The sequence below is a fragment of the Symphodus melops genome (genome assembly GCF_947650265.1).
Source record: "Symphodus melops genome assembly, chromosome: 19".
NCBI classification, from domain to species: domain Eukaryota; kingdom Metazoa; phylum Chordata; class Actinopteri; order Labriformes; family Labridae; genus Symphodus; species Symphodus melops.
This window is the reverse complement of record NC_136709.1, coordinates 19,035,741-19,053,413: the sequence shown is the minus strand read 5'-3', so window position 1 is coordinate 19,053,413 and position 17,673 is coordinate 19,035,741. Positions and strand designations below refer to the sequence as shown.

The 17,673-nt window shown below is 40.2% G+C and overlaps 2 protein-coding genes across 3 annotated transcripts in view; one reads left to right on the top strand and one right to left on the bottom strand.

Moving 5' to 3' along the window:
- Positions 1-5,368: 5,368 nt before the first annotated feature.
- htr1d (5-hydroxytryptamine (serotonin) receptor 1D, G protein-coupled) overlaps positions 5,369-17,673 on the bottom strand; it is an 81,902-nt gene continuing 69,597 nt past the window's right edge. For both annotated transcript variants that reach the window (XM_079369579.1, XM_079369580.1), the window contains one exon: positions 5,369-8,130. In XM_079369579.1, coding sequence (XP_079225705.1) covers positions 6,199-7,350 — 1,152 coding nt within the window. In that variant the 5' untranslated portion in view covers positions 7,351-8,130 and the 3' untranslated portion in view covers positions 5,369-6,198. The remainder of the gene's footprint in view (positions 8,131-17,673) is intronic.
- Positions 7,927-17,673, top strand: part of znf593 (zinc finger protein 593) — a 122,460-nt gene continuing 112,713 nt past the window's right edge. Inside the window, exon 1 of the mRNA XM_079369581.1 lies at positions 7,927-7,943. The gene's annotated coding sequence lies outside the window, so the exon portion shown is untranslated. The remainder of the gene's footprint in view (positions 7,944-17,673) is intronic.

Genomic DNA, 17,673 nt, shown 5'->3' with positions numbered 1-17,673 from the left:
CAGCAGAATCCTACTCGTCCATCCTGTCAAAAGTGTGGACTGTTTGTCGGGGGGGGTTGCAAAGATGCAGAGCGAGCACAAAGTTTCTAGTAAGAACTCCCAGTATACTTTACAACACACCTTCAGATAAACCCTGACACTGTAAAAACACACGGACCATGTGCCATGTGAAAAGAGCCTGCAGCAACCTGTCTCAAGCTGATAAATGTTTTAAACACGTTTTTTAGGGACTGTTGACTACGTTCATGAAATATACATTCTGTATTTTGTTGAAAAGATATTGGCAGTGTGTGTGTGTGTGTGTGTGTGTGTGTGTGTGTGTGTGTGTGTGTGTGTGTGTGTGTGTGTGTGTGTGTGTGTGTGCGCACATGGACAGAAAAACAATAAAGTCATCTAGAAACAATCCATCGGCATTACTTATTCATTTTGATTTTGAATGCTGCATAATAAGAGAATGCCTCAGTGACACTAATCTTGTCTACTTGGTTTTCATTTTAAATCTGAATTCAATTGACATTTTAACTAAAGTTTCCAGACTTTCTTATTCTTATATTTTCAAAACAGGCTCATAACTTGAGATTTCCTCGTCCGCCTCTCTCTCTGTTCTGTTAATAACGTATGATAATAATAACGATAAACATGTCGTGGACGTCATTGTGGCCGCCATGAAAGACACATTTCGTAAGAAATATAAAATTATGTTCTCAGCAGAAAACGGGCGCCAGAAGAAAAAGCGCCTGCTGGTCATGTCTTGTACCAACATCCACTTTGCGCCATGTCTGATCGGGTAAAAAACAATCAAATAAACAATATGTGGTGAAAAGTAACGAAACCGTTTCAATCAAACAGCGGCCGTTGTCAACATGCTGTTGTCATAAAGACGGCGGACGTGCAGCACTTTTCTTCTCAGTGCACAAACACTTCATGCAAACACTCCCGGGTGGCACAGCCAGGTGGACACGGGCCTGTTGGAAATATTTGAGGTGATTGAAGTACTCAACAACAAAAAAGTATAACTGAGGTTAAGTCCATTGCAACCAGCAAGTTTCTTTCTCTGCCCTCAGAACCTCTGAATGGTTTTGACTTGAGTGTCTCGCACTTCATATGAAACATCAAATATGCAGGCGTCCTCGTGAATCTTTTAGGTCCCATGTTTGCGATCATGTATGTTGAATAAGTCGAGGTGTTTTGACGAGTGTGTGGATGTCCATAAGTAGGAAGTATATATCAAAAATGAATATTCATGTGTTTTAGTCTCAGTGAGTGGGGCAGAGGTTAAAAAAAAAAAAAAAAAAAGCTTGTCACATTGTGTATGTGCTTGTTAATCAAAATGTGAGCCAGTTGTTGACAGCACTCATGTCTCATGTATTCAATAATTGATCGACTGTATGCTCGCTTTCTAACCTTCTGCAACTATTTTCTTCAGACTAGGAAAAAATTAAACACTTTTCAAAGTCTCAGGCTTTTTTATTTTTTGTATTTTTGTGAGCATGGGAATATATAGCTTCCTACTTGGGCTTTGGCATGAGTTCACAAATATCCATAAAGCACTAATATGTCCCTGCTTTGAACAGTCCCCGTCCAAGTTTTTTTTCTGTCGGTGTTGTAATCAACAGGAAATCACTAATGCACCAATCGTCAAAGTTCAGATTTTTTCCTGCACATGTGTCAATCAATCTCTGGGTTGTGGCTGTTGCTAAGCTAGCCTAGCTTATCATACTAACAGGACTAGCTGTGCAATGATAGGTAGGCTAGCTGTTATTGCCAAAAAAAGGAGGTCAGCGTTTTCCAAAGAGCTCCAGCAGCGTTTCAGCTTCCTTCAAAAAAAAAAAACCAGGCAATGAAAATCTTGTAACTCACAGCAAGTGTCTATTTTCTGTCACCCAAAGCCATATCAAAACAAGCAAACAAAGACGGTGGGCAGGCTGGAAGTAGCTCCGTTGAGATCAACGTTAGCGAAGCAAACAGTGCAGAAAACCAACTTAAACAATCTTCTCAGAAGTTCCTCTTCACCTTCCAGCCTGTGCGATCAATGCAGGATCAATGTACTACTTCTTACTCTTTCCCGTCTTTGCTTTGCACGAGTTTTGTTTAAAAATAATTAAAAATCCCATCTCGTATTGTTGCCTGTCCTAAATAAAGACGAGGTCATTTCATAGACTGGAGAAAATAAAAGCCTGGGGTTTGTTCATAGAAGCGGTACAGTACATTTACACTCTGGAGACACATTGCACAGTTGATTCATAAAAAGCAGCGCAGGTTTTTTTCTGGGACTTTATCTTCTCAGCTCTACTAAGTAATATGTTGTATTTGTTGAAGTGGCACCTTATTAACCTTTAGCCAGCGCCCATTTGACTCCGTCTCAGGGGGCTTGTTGTGTTTGTTTGTTTTTTTTCCTCCTTCTTTGCAGGGCTGTCTCTCTTTTTTCCAATCACTTCTCCTCCTTCTCCGACTGTTTTCTTTTCAGCTTTACTCCTCACAAGAATCAAGTAGTGGCAGTCCCTATCCCTCGAGGTTGAACACATCATGACCTTTTGGTTTCCTTGCTAAAGGCAGCCTAACATTATCTAAAGCTGTCATCTATTCATGCTGATCAAGAGGGACAGAGCGACTTTGGGTTTGTTTTATTTTTAAGCAGTTTCGTCTCTTTCTTTCGGCATTTTAGGAGAGACCACACAGATTCTGATCTATAGCCAAGCTGTAGAAATAAGTGGATCAGCATCTTATGTAGAGATTTTGCACATACAAACTCCTCCATTTATCTTAATTTCTTTTGAATGTAGTAATTGGTTAAGACACAAAACGACTCAGTGATCTCCAGCAGCATAAATCAATAGCTGCTGGGCTAATAGGATGATCTTTTCTGTCACATCCTGATTAATTAAGTCTTTGTTGAACGTTATTAAATGTGATAAATTCAGATATAGCACATAGTTTATGACATCCAGTAATGTGGCCTCTCTTTAAACAGCTGGGTGTATTAGCGCAATTAAAATCACTCTGTAAAGCTTAAAATGGCATACGTGAAAATGAATAATTAATTTAAATCTGAAGATGGTATGCTTGATGAGAAGCATAAAGGTGTTCAGTTCTCAGTTGGAAATATTATTCTACCAGGCATTACCTTTACGAATGATCATGTAACCATTTTATTCACAGAAATAACCCACACAACATCGTTTGTCAGCTGGTCAGCTTGTCAAGGTTTTTTAAAAAACAGACAGCGTCTGATTTTTGCTTCTTTTTTTCCATGTTACTTCTGGAATTGAATCATGGAAAGAAAACTTTAATCCTACTTGAAGTTGCTCATCTGAGGCGCACCGGTTCATGAGCTTCATTTTAACATCAGCATACCAACATAGTGCATCTTGGCAGGTCTTCAGCTCCAATTCCAGTGGACTGAATTCAGTCTTCACTCCGCTGCTTCAGACTGGTGTAGGGCGACTGAGAGCACTGCAGGTATCCTGGTCATATATATATATATATATATATATATATTATATATAAAAATGAACGCAGACATGCAGGCACTCTGAGAAGTGGACATGAAGAATTGATGGAGACAGGTGGAGGTCCATTAGGTCACTCTGTGTTTGCTCTCCAGAAGTGCTGATGGTTTGACTCCGTCTCTTGTGAATCTGCAGACTAAGTGACAGATGTCGAGCCAAAGCTGGAATTTACTAATGTATAAAAGTGAAAACTATTCCCTTTTATGTAATAGTTTCTCTCTGATTTTACACTTAGAAAAATGAAACTGAATATTATGAGTTTCCTGCCGCCCACGCCGCCTGTTGGACTCATGCCGACTGCACATTTCAGGTAGCTGGCACACACTGAACTGTGACCACGACAGGCGTCCTTACTGAAAACAAACTGGTGAAGGTCATCCAACTTGCACTGTTTGACGCTTGTTTGTGGATTTTACTAATTAAAGTTTGACAAGCCTCACATTACATTGTAGCTGCAAATCAGGGCTGTAAATAACATTTTTATTCCATAGATGAATAATGATTGAAAAAAAGCCTGCTCCAACTAAGGATCAGTGGAGGTGGTTTGGGCATCTGATAAGGATGCCTCCTGGATGATTTCCTGCTCATGGGCACATCCTATTGGGAGGCGACCCGGAGGTAGACCCAGAGTTCGCTGGAGGGATTACATGTCCTGTCCGGCCTGGGAACGTCTTGGATTCCTCCAAGACGAGCTGGAAAGAAAGAAGTCTGGATGGACTGATTGCTGCTAATCTGACTTCGGAGAAGCAGAAGAAGATGCATGGATGGAGAAAATAAGGAACAATTTCCCTTTACTGTCAATAATGCATGTGTTCCTTTCTTTGTCACGTAAACATTGTGAATCTATGATACATTAATTTTTTACATTCTTTTACTTTAACACTATTTTTGAACCGTAATAGACTCATTTTTCTCTTCAAACTCTTCCCCTCTGTTCCCCCTTCTTGTTTGTTTTTCAAAATTGAACTCAATTTTACTTTTCCTCTTCTGCCTTAACAGATAATTGGGTAAACACAACCCATGATTCTCATATTAAAATACAAATTACTTTAAAAAATGGCACATATGATGCAGTTACTCAGCTGCAATGAGGCGCTCCGCCTGATTTATTCTTCACATAATCAATAAGTAGTCTTTCACTTCTACATGCTGGATCGTGCATGCTCCCCCGTAGACTCCGGGACCTCGCTCCTGGCTGGTTTGCGATGTTTCCCATCCAACCCCTTCAGCTCGTCCAGGACTCAGACCAGCATCCTTTTCCCTCATCCGTCTCTCTTCATTATGCAACCTTAGAAAAAAGTTTCTGGCTATTTTGAATGCAGAATTCAATCGAGAGACTCGGGTTAAGATGCTAAATTATTCAGGGTGTTACTGTAGCATACCCAAAAGTGAATAAAAGGTTGAGAAACAAACTTTGTTATTTATGGAGTTTTCAGTGTGCTAAGGATTCTTTAGAGTTAAGATCGGATCATTTTGGCTCCTTTTAAAAAGACTTCTTTGGAACATGTGAATACTGTTATACTTAGCTACTTTGTTAGTGATGATCTAAGTTTGGATTTGTGTGTTTTTTTTATTTAACATGTGCTCAAAGCAATGTGTTAATAAAAAGCCACAACCTGGTTTCACCGATCTGTTTCAAGCAGACGAGCTAACAACGCTAACAACGCGAACCAACTCTACAAAATGATCACTGCTTGTTATTCAAAAAACCACAGGATTTGTAAATGTGTTTACATCCATGTCAACACATTATTAAAGGTGCATTATGTAGTTTTGGTAGAGAAATGCCAAAGTTGGAGGATTGTACAGATTCTGGGATATATGTTAATAACTATCCACAAATCATCTTCAATCACTGTTTGAAGAAAAAACGCTTCATGAGAAGTTGTGGTGGAAGAGTGAAACCGTAACTCTTCTGGTCCCTTTTTTTTAGCTCCAAAGTGTTCCAGCGACCCGTTTTCTTCTTTGAGTGAAGTTTGTGTGTTAAGTTCAGAAAATGCTTCGGAATTTCACAACTAAATCTACATAGTGCAGCTTTAGTGTTGCTAAAAGTGGACTTAAACAGAAACGTATGAAATTAGGTTTCATCACTGAGATGTGGCCAAACCAACACATGACAGTGAAGTAACACCTTTACACACACACACACACATACACACACACTTTAAAATACAATTGCATACAGAGAGGGTTTCTTTGTTTTCATTGTTCGAAGTACTTTACTGTACCACAGAAACATTATAAGGGCAGTTTACAGAATGACACAGAGATTAAGACGACATATATTTCATGGCTTTTCATTGTCACTGGATCAAATCCCATCACTCCGAGTTTGTTCCTTATGTACAGCTAAACACCAAATCCTGGTCCTTTTGTCCATATATGCACCGCAGTCTTCCTGTGACAGAAAAATAAATCTTCATTTCTTTCTCTTTTAAAGTGACTTCAACAATTTAGGAGATCAAGATCATTTTTCCTTTTCTCAGATTTGCATGCAGGAGTCTCAATAGGATATGCTGTAAGAATCTAAAGAGCTATGGCACAGAGCTGTTTGATGTCAAAAATAAATCACACTCAGCATGTGTTTACAAGATGGGACATTAAAGTCTACAGCACTTTTATTATCATAAATATCTTTTGCTTTCTTCGTCCTCTCCGAGAGTTGTAATCCTCTCTGGAGTTTTTGTCTTTAGGTGAATCGTCTAAACTTGACGAGTTTCTGGAAAGCCTGTTTGAACTCGTCGTTGAACGCCGTGTAGATGACGGGGTTGATGAGGGAGTTCAGGTATCCCAGCCAGGTGAAAATATCAAAAAGCACTGGATCGAACCAGCACTCTTTACAAATGGCCATCACCAACGTGCCGACAAAGAATGGCAGCCAACAGACGATAAACGCACCCAAGATGATGCCCAACGTCTTGGTCGCCTTCCTCTCCCGAGCTGCACACAGCCTTTTCCTCTCCAACACGCTGTCTGCCAGCTTCACTTTCACACTATTCATGAACAGGGGTGACCCTCCTCCTCCTCCTTCTCCTCCTGCTGCGAGAGCGTGTAGGTGTGCTTCCTGGTTGGAGGCAGAATTAAGAGAACAGAGAGACGAGCCAGCAGAGGTCTGGATGAGCTGTGCTGTGGTGAAACGTTTCCCAGAGGACGGCGTTTTGAAGATACGGGAGCGGGCCGCCACATAGATCCGTCCGTATAGGATGATGAGGAGCACTGTCGGCACGTAGAAGGCGCCAAAAGTAGAGTACAGGGTGTAAGAGATCTGATCTGTATTCACCATGCACTCGGTTACCTCCTCGTGGGCTTTGGCCTGCCGCCAGAAAAGAGGAGGCATGGAGATCGATATCGAGATCACCCACACTACGCCGACCATGATCGCTGCCCGGCGCATGGTGCGGCGTTTTGAGTACTCCAGGGCATCCGTGATTGCCCAGTAGCGGTCTAGCGCGATCACACACAGGTGCAAGATGGAGGCGGTGCAGAAAGTGATGTCAGACGATAGCCAGATGTCGCAAACAATCTGCCCCAGCGACCACGTCTTGCTAACGGTGTACAGGATGCTAATCGGCATGACTAGAATCGACACAAGCAGGTCTGTGACGGCGAGGGAGCCGATCAGAAAGTTAGCGGGCGTGTGCAGCTTTCGGGTTAGAAAGATGGTGGCGATGACAAAGGCGTTTGAAAGCACGGTAGCCAGGGTGACGAGTGCTAAAATTGCAGACAGGGAGATCTGGAGGCCGAGCAACGTCGCCTCGCTCCACGGTGGAGCTGTTGTGTTGTCAGGCATCTCTGTGAAGTTGCTGGCAAAGAAATCCAGAGAGCTATTATCCAGCTCCATCTCGCCTCTGCTGCTGTTCAAACTTCTTTTCAGAGCAGCCTGAACGTCGTTAGCTTAGACTGCACATGGATCCGTTCAGGCTAAAGCTCGTCTGTCATCATCCTTCATTATTTCCCATCGCTTGTATTGCAATTTGATTTCACATCCACCTTTTACATTTTACTCCTTCATTCCAGTTCTCGGGAAATGCTCCTGTAATTGAAGCCGGCTAATTGGTCCATTTTGCTACCCTCCGATATTGATTCGCTTCACTTTTGTTGCTGCAGGAGACGAGAATTCTAATTTGTATTCAGCTTCGGTCAGACTGACATTTCTTTTCTCTCTTACTGGTTCTCTTATCTCATCTCCAACCAGCAGCCAGCAGGCAGCAACACCTTCAGATTGAGCCTTTCCTATCTTTCTAATGCATTAATGGGCTCCTCCTTTTAAATAAAGCCGAGCGGGGAGCCACGTGTAGGAAGAAAATGATGACAGATACACAGGTTGGCTTGTTTGTCTCTCTCTCTTATCGCTTTTTAAGCCCATGTGAAGCCTTTTAATATTTTGTTTTTCTGGGACCAAACTCGATGTTTCCTTGTTTGATTTTTTTTTTTTTTCTACAACATTGAAAAGCCTGAACATAAAAGCAACATCCACATCAAAGAGAGTCGAAGAAAATCATCCAGCTTGTGGATAACTCAGTTTTACAGAAGTTAGCTGAAAGTCCCCTGTGTTTTATGCTTGCGTGTTTTCTTGTCCTTGTTCCTGTTCCAGTGAAGCGTCCTCTGCAGCATCTTCATCCTGAGTGAAAAGACGAAGAAGAAGAGAAAGATTAGTTATATTCAACTTAAACATGCTCCCATCTGCCATGCTGAGCAAAACACCCACACGACAAACCCTGCACATGAAGGATCATAAATGAGCAACCTTTAATCTCCACCTCGACCTGTAAAGGGATCAGAAGGACTCGACACCCACACACCTCAAACCATCCTGTCAATTTTTACATTTTCTTGAACAATGACACTGAAAAGTCCATTTTTAGTCATCACCTGTTTTCTTTGATATCGAAGAAAATATGCTCCATCTTTGAAAATGAAAAGTCCAAAAGATGATTCATTGATTAGTTAATTCATTAATTAACTTGGTCATGGAACCATTTTCAGTGAATCCTCAATTACAAACTATAAAGTGCATTTTATGCCTGTTAGTTTTTTTTTCCATTTCTTAGTTCTGTCACAGGTTTTGTAAAGTCTGAGGTCCAAACTGTAAAATCTTTTAATGAAATAACTCTGATTGTTTGAAAAATAGAAGAACTTTGTGTCACGATTTTTATGATGGAGTTCTTCGGGTCCTGAGGCTAAAACAGTTAGCTGGTCTAAAGCACAAAAAAAAATTCAACAATCGTAGCAGAGAAAATTAACTGGCCATGTTGCCTCCAGGTTGGAGAACCAGACAAGAAAGTCGTAACAGGATGATGAGCTGACTCCCTTTTCTTGTACAATCAAAGTAAGTGAATTTGATAATGTGGCTTCAGGTCCCAGGGGGGACGAGGACCGGGGAGGACTCTTAACCACAGCAGAAGTCTTCCCCCCCTCCCTCCGACCAACGATCTATACACGAGATGTGCTTTCATTTATTATTTAACAGCAGCAGAACGTGCGCTGACCACTTTAAATTCAGAGGAAACTGGAAACACATACATAAAGTGTCATATTTAATAGACTCATCAACTGTGAAACCACTTCACTATATCACAACCCACAGACCTGTCGGAGAGAAAGATTGAGGTGGATTGTAAATCCTTTGCTGTATAGTCTACTATTTGTTATGCACATGTGCATTTTATAATGCCTATTAAATAGACAGATTTTTTTCCAAGCTTGTTTTTTTTTTTTTTTTTTGCAGATAGAGACGGATTAGGAGGACAAGATTTTGTAGTGTGAATAGATTTACACGGATGTTCATTATTTCCTTAGGATCGTTTTGTATTTCACACATCAGTAAGCTGTGAAGTGATGTTGGAATGCGAAGACACAAAGCTGCTGCAAAACAAACACGAGTGTCTGCCAAAGTAATTACACATGTTTGCCTTTTTCACAGTGAACGCTTCCTTCTGCAGGAACATTATCCAGGAGAAGTGTCAGGGCTGACTTTTCCCTCGCCTGTTCCCCAATGCAACTCTCGCATATTCTTGATTAAATGAAGTGTTGATTGGCAGCCTGGCTCTCGAGAGGGATTTGCTGTGTTTGGTTGGTGACGATTAGAGTCATATTAAACTGTAGATGAAAACAACCTTGTCTGTTTAGCCATTCATTCGCAGCCTCTCAGGAGAGCAATGACTGTGTTTATGAGCCAACCTCAGGGACAAAAAAGTAAAAGAAATATTGTGCTATGATTATCCAATTCACTGCTACTTCCAACATATAGCAGATTTGACAGTTTAAAAGTGCAACTTCAATGCTTGTTTCATCCTCTTCACATCCTAATGAGTGAGACCAGAATCAACAGACAGCTTCCTCACATCTTTCAAACACATTTTTTTTTTTTTTACCAAGTATTTCATCCTGCAACAGGGCATTGGCTGTGAAGATGTAAAAAAAAAAAAACAACGAGCCGACCTACATCAAAGACATCTTCTTGAACAGCATTGGAAAAAGGCAGTGAGTCCAGAGTCCACCTGGGCAAACACGTGCTGAACATCTCCACACACTGAAACGCACAAACGCTGGTCGAACTGAGCCCTGCTGATCTGCACTGCAGCTTTTGTGAATTTTAATAATACTGCAGGACAGATATAGCTCAGAAATGTTTAATGGTCAGAGACTGTGGGAGCAGATGTGTTTTCACATTTTACAGGATATAGACTGAGAAGCATGATGAGTAAGAAAACTAATCAGCATGCTGGAACAAGTTCACTGCTTCGTCCAGTGTTTTTTGGCTCATGCCTGAGTACTTTATTTGAGCTGATCGGTGAAACCCATTGAGCTTATTAATCTGTTTAACTAAGTCTATTTTCTGGACTTAAAATTTTGCGATGAATAGAACAAACGTTTGATAGGTTGAAACCTTTATTACCAGAAGAAATGTTAGACGAAAAGGATCAATAAAAAAAAACAACATTTTCTATCATTTGAAATAATATCACCCGTTTGCAAAAGATAAAGACGTTAATATGATCGATATATGTTTTTACTTTAATGATCCTGCAGGTCCTGGGTTGGGGGGGTGGGGTTGACTAATGAATGTTATAGGGCCTCGGCCTAAAAGGCTTTTTCTCCTTTTTTTCCTCTTATGTTGTCATTGTGTATGTATTGTTTTTTTTTTGTTTGGTTTTTCAAATTCAATAAAAAGTTGATCACAAAAAAAATAAAAATAATATCACCCGTAAGAACTTAAATGACCAAACGTCCCAAACGAGTTAAAGTGGACCATCAGGACTCAACGGGCCAGTAAGTGTTACTGCACAGCAGCAAACTGTCAAATCAGCATTATCCAGCACCGAGCTGATTTTGATTGTTGCTCAGTTTAATTATAATGTGTTATGCTGTGACAATAAAGAATGGCTGAACTGCAACTGACCATCTGGTTTCTTCCAATTTTACTCCAGAGCGAAAATCAGCCTTTCAATTTGAAAGAAGTAATAATTGAACATTTATCTATCTATACATCCAGAAATCTGTATGTGACAATACAGACAATGACCTGACCACTTTTTACATTTTTAGTCGTATCGCCCATTCCTAAGGACTTATTGAAGCAACGACACAGAAAACCCTCTGAACACATTACTATGACAGGATCCGAGTTATTTTCTTAAGCTCACTAAAGAACATCTGTTTTTACACACTGTGTGGCACCCCTAATGATTGATTAAACCAAAGATAATAACAAAATAACAAAAAACAACATGTGGAGCTGCCCTTTAATACAAAGCTCTCATCATTAATCTTTGTCTAATAGATCTACACAGGAAAACTTCCTGTGTAGATCTATTAGAGATCGTTGTAACTACTGATGGATGAAGCGTCGCACAGATTGTCTAAACTTTCACACTTCACTGCTTCACTAGAGACAAGATTGATAAGCACGTAGAGAGCTAATGATGCCCTGTCCTTGTATTCACAGAGCTTGTAAGCATCAAATTATTCCTGTACTTGTCTGTGTATCACGCCGCCATGTTGCTCTTCCATATCATTTCCCAAACACGTGCATGAAGCAGCATACGTGATGGATGGCAGACGAGCTTATCTGTTTACACATCGAACAAGTCGAGGACTGGGCCGATCTGTGCAGGGTCTGGATCCCAACGAAACAAGATAATGAGGGTCATAATGAATGAATGAACGAGAGGAAAAGGTTTTCAATCAGGAACAGGCCTTGTCTAATTTGGGCTGTGTACCATTTCTGTGAAATTGTTAGCATCTACATCTGGCTCTGAAATTGAAGATCTAATACAATGAGGCTTGGCTCAATATGAAGCAATGAAACAAGCATTTATCATCTTCAACTTGCAGAAAACTTGAAGAAGGGATGTGAAACAAAGGCCAACATTAATGACGATCTCACAATATTCATGGGGCCTCTGTGGCATTACAACCTCTTCACTACAAATTCAATTCATCCTATTCAGGCATGCAACTTCAAGCAGATGCTGCAGCTCGTACGCAGCCTGTTTGTTGGTTTGGTGAAACAGTTAAACCCCCTGAACTCGGCAGACCTGTTAACAGCACTTGACCCTGCTGGGAATAAAAAAGGATAATTGATTTAACTTAAAGGAGGGAGAGCTGTCGCTACCTCCGCTTTCTGTTAATGTCTGCTGTTTACTGGAGTGTGCTCGAAACGGTAGGTGAGCACGGGGATGCACTATTGTCTTTTGGTGGCTAGAACATCAATAAAGAGGAAGGTATGGGATTGGTTATCTGATAAAGGAGGAGTCATGGGAGTAATCTATTGTAGCCAAACAAGAATGTTTTTCCTCCCATCAGATAAGCTTAAAAAAAAAAGTTAATCATTTCCTCCAGTATTTTTTATCCCCCTATCCTCAACCATCTCAGATTGGTTTTCTTTGTAAAGCTTCGGTCCAAATAAAGAATAAACAAATATTTACACTTGCATATAAGCTACTCTGAGGCCCCTTCAGTCATTAGCTTCACACCCACATTCATTACTTTGAAGGTGGAGTCAGTAGAAATGTCGGCTGCAGCTTGTAAACACAAACTGGGCTCCTCGAAGCACACACTCACTGCAGGAGGTCGTGTGTGCATTACTGACTGTCTCTACACTGGAAGCTACCGCTCACAAGCACAAGCTAGTCTCTGGCGTTTGGCACCAGACTGTCCGACAGAAAGCACGCCACCTGCAGGTGAAAACCAACACAAGGTTCTCCCTGGAACATGCCTGCATGGCATATCCCCACAATATGAATATATTATATATATAATATATCGCCTGTTTGAACCGTGTCCCATTTCTGAATTGAATGGGCTCCTCAACTCTCTTGCGTACTGTCTCTTGCTGAGGGGAACACACCAGCCCCCGACCCAGAAACTGAATCAATCAAAATAAACCCAAGACACCAAACTCCAAGCAGAGGACAGGATCCCTGCAGACAGTCACCACCAAACACGTTCGGAGGTTCCTGAGTTCATGATGCTTGAGGGGCATTACTTTTGCATTCGTCTTTTTTGCATTTTCATTGGCTGGTAATGTCCTCGACTTGTAGGTGCTTGTATTTGTGTAAAATAAATAATGACAGGTGTTTTTTTTAATAATGGTAACACAAACACAGTCTTTTGGAGTGACCTCGATCACATGTGACTGCATGTGCTGAGTGTGGTGTGTGTGATTATGTGGGGCTCATCACAGCGTTACCACTATAACAACATAACTGCTGTTATTTCCCTGCATGGGTCTCATCTCTCTGAACACTTAGAGATTGCACTGATTCAGTGATGATGATGATTTAAGATGATGGGACTGTAAACAGCCTGAAAAGCTAAGAAGCTATGACAAGTTTGTATTTATGGAGAAATAAAGCACATTACATTAATCTAAAAAGATGTTAAATTAAACATCAGTAATTTGATATAGTAAAGAACAATATACATGATCAAGAAAGCCAATACGTGACACCTACATGAATTTAAAAGCAGGGTTGGTCATTTTTCGAAAACTAGCATGAATTAGAACTACGAATAAAAGATTCATTTTCAGAGCACATGAATTATTAATTTCTGTCAGAACCTAAAGACAATTCCAACCAAAATCTTAAGAAGTTTAAGTGTATCTGGAGAACATTCAGAGATGGATCCAAAAAGCCAGCTATGCAAACGTTAACCCTTGGCTTCAAAATATATATTTACTGTCCAATTGATTCAAGTGGATGAGCTGAATTATTTTACTGTTCAACCGCCAAGCATGCACTGCCAAAGTATTTGGCTCATTTCGCCCAGCATTCAATTCAGTATGCAGTCCAGCTACTGTTATTTGATTCAGCAACAGAAAAACATTTTTACAATGAAGTTAGCAATTCTCCCCCACCGATACTAAAATTATAAATAGCCGGGCAGGGAAAATGAAACTATCGACTCAAAGACACTAAAAGGATTCAAATGCAAGACCTCCACAGAGCAGAGTACATAAAGGCAGGTTTATTTACAGTCCGGTTTGGTACACAGGCAGTCCAAAAACACAAGAAAACAAATCCAGAGGAGCCGGCAAAAGGAAGGGTCAAAAAGCATTTAAGAGTCACACACAAGAACTCACTGAGAAATAACACTCAGACGAGTTAATACAAGGGGAAATAAACACACGAGGCAGATAACATGAGGAGCAGGATCTAGGTCTGTGTATGAAACATATACAGTACTGCCTTCTACATACTTCAAATATACAGCACTAATAAATGGCATACTTAGTCAACTGTTAGTATGCCATTAGCAACTAAAATCAGGGTCATGTGACATGCTTTCAGTCCAAGCTAGCATCAAGTTAGCATGACCGTTGGTCCATAAATAAAAGTAAAATTTACATGTACACAAGTTTATCAAAGCAACAGATACATCGACAATACGGCAGCTTTCAGTCGCAATTCCAGCTTCCTGATGTAGCAATCTTTGATGTAGCATCCTGTGTTTCCGCGGCAACGATAAACATTCTGACCACGACAAGACACGTCCCATTGATTTCCCCGGCTTTGATCACTTTTGGAAATATTTGAGATAACTTAAATACTCCACAAAAAAATATATAAAATATGTTTGGTTAAATTTGAATTAATGTTGATATTTTGTGTCTTTGTAATCGTTGTCATAAAATTCTACATATTGCACATTTAAATGCAAAGCAAATTCCCCGAGAGGCAATACAGGTTTCATTCATTTATTCAAATAGTCAACATAACTTCGGTTACAGACACATAGATGTGGTAAATATCATAAATGTAGATGGTGGGGAGATAGTTCATGCATATACTATAAAACTGATTGCAGTGCAGAATAATGGAAACACATTTTTTGAATGGCCTGAGAATGAATTGCAACATGCCGCATGTTGTGCTGCGATTCAGGAAATAGCTAAGACGTTATATCTCGAGGGGATTTATCTGCTCTGTGTTGTTTGTGGGTGCCTCGGAGCATGGAGAGTGGGTGTTATTCTCAAGCTGCGTGGGCTGCATGTGTGTGCACAATCATGCCAATGTACTACACACACACACATGAACCAACTACACCAATCCCCCAACTATCCACCCACACACACAAACGTGCACACACTTACACAAACAAATGTAAGCAAGGACGAGCATAAAATACAAATGAATCCTCACAGGAACACTGGGGGACACTAAAAGGGGCTTCACAGATTCATTGATTTATGGAGACTGACTCCTGTGTGAGCAAATGAAGTGCAGAGAGGCTGTAAGAGAGTTACAACCATGCAGTGATATTGGTCTGCTCACACCTCTGGGTACCAACGTGGGACTCATTAAACCCACTGGAAGGATAATCTCTCTAATCAATGGGACAATGTCTCCCTTTAGGAAAAAAATATAATTTTTCAGCTGCCTAATGTTGTGCAATGAATAACCGATACATTGCAGACTGAATGTGGTCCATAACACATTTTTTTGCAGTACTCATGACTTACTAAAACAACCTTGCCTAGCCTCCTGTACTGCAGAGACAACCTTCATACCAATGCTTCTATCCTCTTCATAGTTACAGCATATACTCCTCACTATGTGTACATGACCCATGGAAAGTGAAAATGGGTCCAGTGCAGATCTAGGACACCTGAGAGGCTCTTCATAGAGAGTGGGCCTGGAAAGAGCTGATGCAGATATACTCTGTCACGTCTGAAAATACCAGGTGTGTTTGTGAGAGGAGGAGATGAGGAAAAAAAAAAGGTCAAATATGGAATTTGCTTTAAATCTGGTGGTGAGCTGTGAATAAACAAAGTTCAACATACATTTTAAGAACTCCGTCCTGCGGAGGATCACAGCCGTTAATGCAGACTCAACACATCTTTCAATTACTTTTAAGAGCCCTGACATTGTCCATTCACATTTTTTTCGAGCTGAATTTAAAACAAATTCTGACAACTTTCACATAAATTGTCAGACCAAATTCCATCCAGAACAAATAAGAAGAAACTTCAATATTTACAACCCAAACACACTGACGCTTGGAAACCTTCTTTCTCAGAATGTCTTCAAAGACAAGAGCTACAAAGACTTGACTAACAATTCAAAGTGTCAGAGCTCTTTAAACCTTTGTTCATTATTGAGATAATTATTTTAACGATAACAATTTTGTGATTAATACGCCAAGATTAAAAAGTACTTAACGTGCCTCACATGTCATCATAAAAAATATGATATTTTAGCCATCATTTCAAAAAGTGCTCTGAGAAGGAGGCAGTAATACACAGCCCCTGTTCTCATGCTGACAAAGCACAGCCTTACAAAGTTACAAAGTAAAGACAGGTGAGGGCAGGCAGTGCTGAGCAGTGCTAAAGTGGAGACAGACTGGAGAGTAGCTCTGGGCCGTCTACTGTGTCCCGAGAGCCTGCACTACGTCAAGTCAATCTTGTACAGTAGACTTGTAATGGTTATTATATGAATCTGGAGTCTGTGCTGACTGAAGTGGTAAACATCATAGAAGCACAGAAAGGCCGAGCTCTAATACACACCACTTAGCACACATGGCAAAACTGTACAGTTAGATCAAAACAAACCTTTGTTCAAGGCTGTGTTCTTTTCATGTGTATGTTGAAAAGTGAACCTTTTGGAGCTATATAAACTGATAAATCAACCTATCATATATATGATTAATTAGATTTAATTATATGGTCTTTACATGGACATTACTTCAAAGGTTTATTTTCAGTTTCCTGTCAGTCTCGTGCTTATGGCGTCTGACTGAGATTTCAAACTAAAGAAAGATTATAGTATGCTCAGACATGAAGACATTTCATCGAGAGAAAAAAAAGGTTTCCCTAATGATCATTGTGATCTAATGTGACCTTGTGATCATGAACATGTGACCTAATGATCAACATGATACTTTTTTGAGTTAATAAAGAGATAAAAAAAAGAAATTTCTTACTCTAAAGATGTAAAATAAATGTTCTGCCCCACTGCAACCACAGGCTTGTTTGCCGTAACATAAAATGGTCAAGGTAACACGTGAAATAGACAGTTATGTTCTCTGATAGCCAAACGAGCTTGGTCTGGGAGGTCTGTGTCTTGTAGTGCGGAGCGCTGACAGACCGCAGTGCGCACAGATTATGTGGAAATTGAGGGCCATGAAACTCCTGGGCCTAAAATGAGTCCCACTCCGGCTCTCTGAACCACATAATTACACAAACTCTTATTGGCTTGGCTTGATAATGAACAAGCTTTTCCACTTAGTAAGTCTCTAGCTGTTTTTTTTGTTTGTTTTGTTTTGTTTTTTTTTTTTAATTCAGAGAGATAATTCTGTACAGCCTCAGCTGAACAAGAGACAAACATGTGGGCTGATTTGATCTCGAGCATTTTTTTTGAACAATCTTATCAACCCACTGCATTGTCTGAGCCAAGAACACACACTTTTATTTGTTGATAGTTCGTTGTTGTTCTGTTTTTTTTTTTTCAATTTTATTTTTGATTTTAGATGATCGTCTTGTGGATTTCAAAATAAGTAATGCTCTGTGAAATGCAACCATTCAGCACAAAAAACACATCTTACATAAAAGGAAGAATGTGAGACATTTTACACATTTCAGAAACCGAGAATATCCTGTGAATGTCTCTCATTCATGAGTGTCTATAATGTGTGAGTCCCACTGACTGTACTGTTGTGT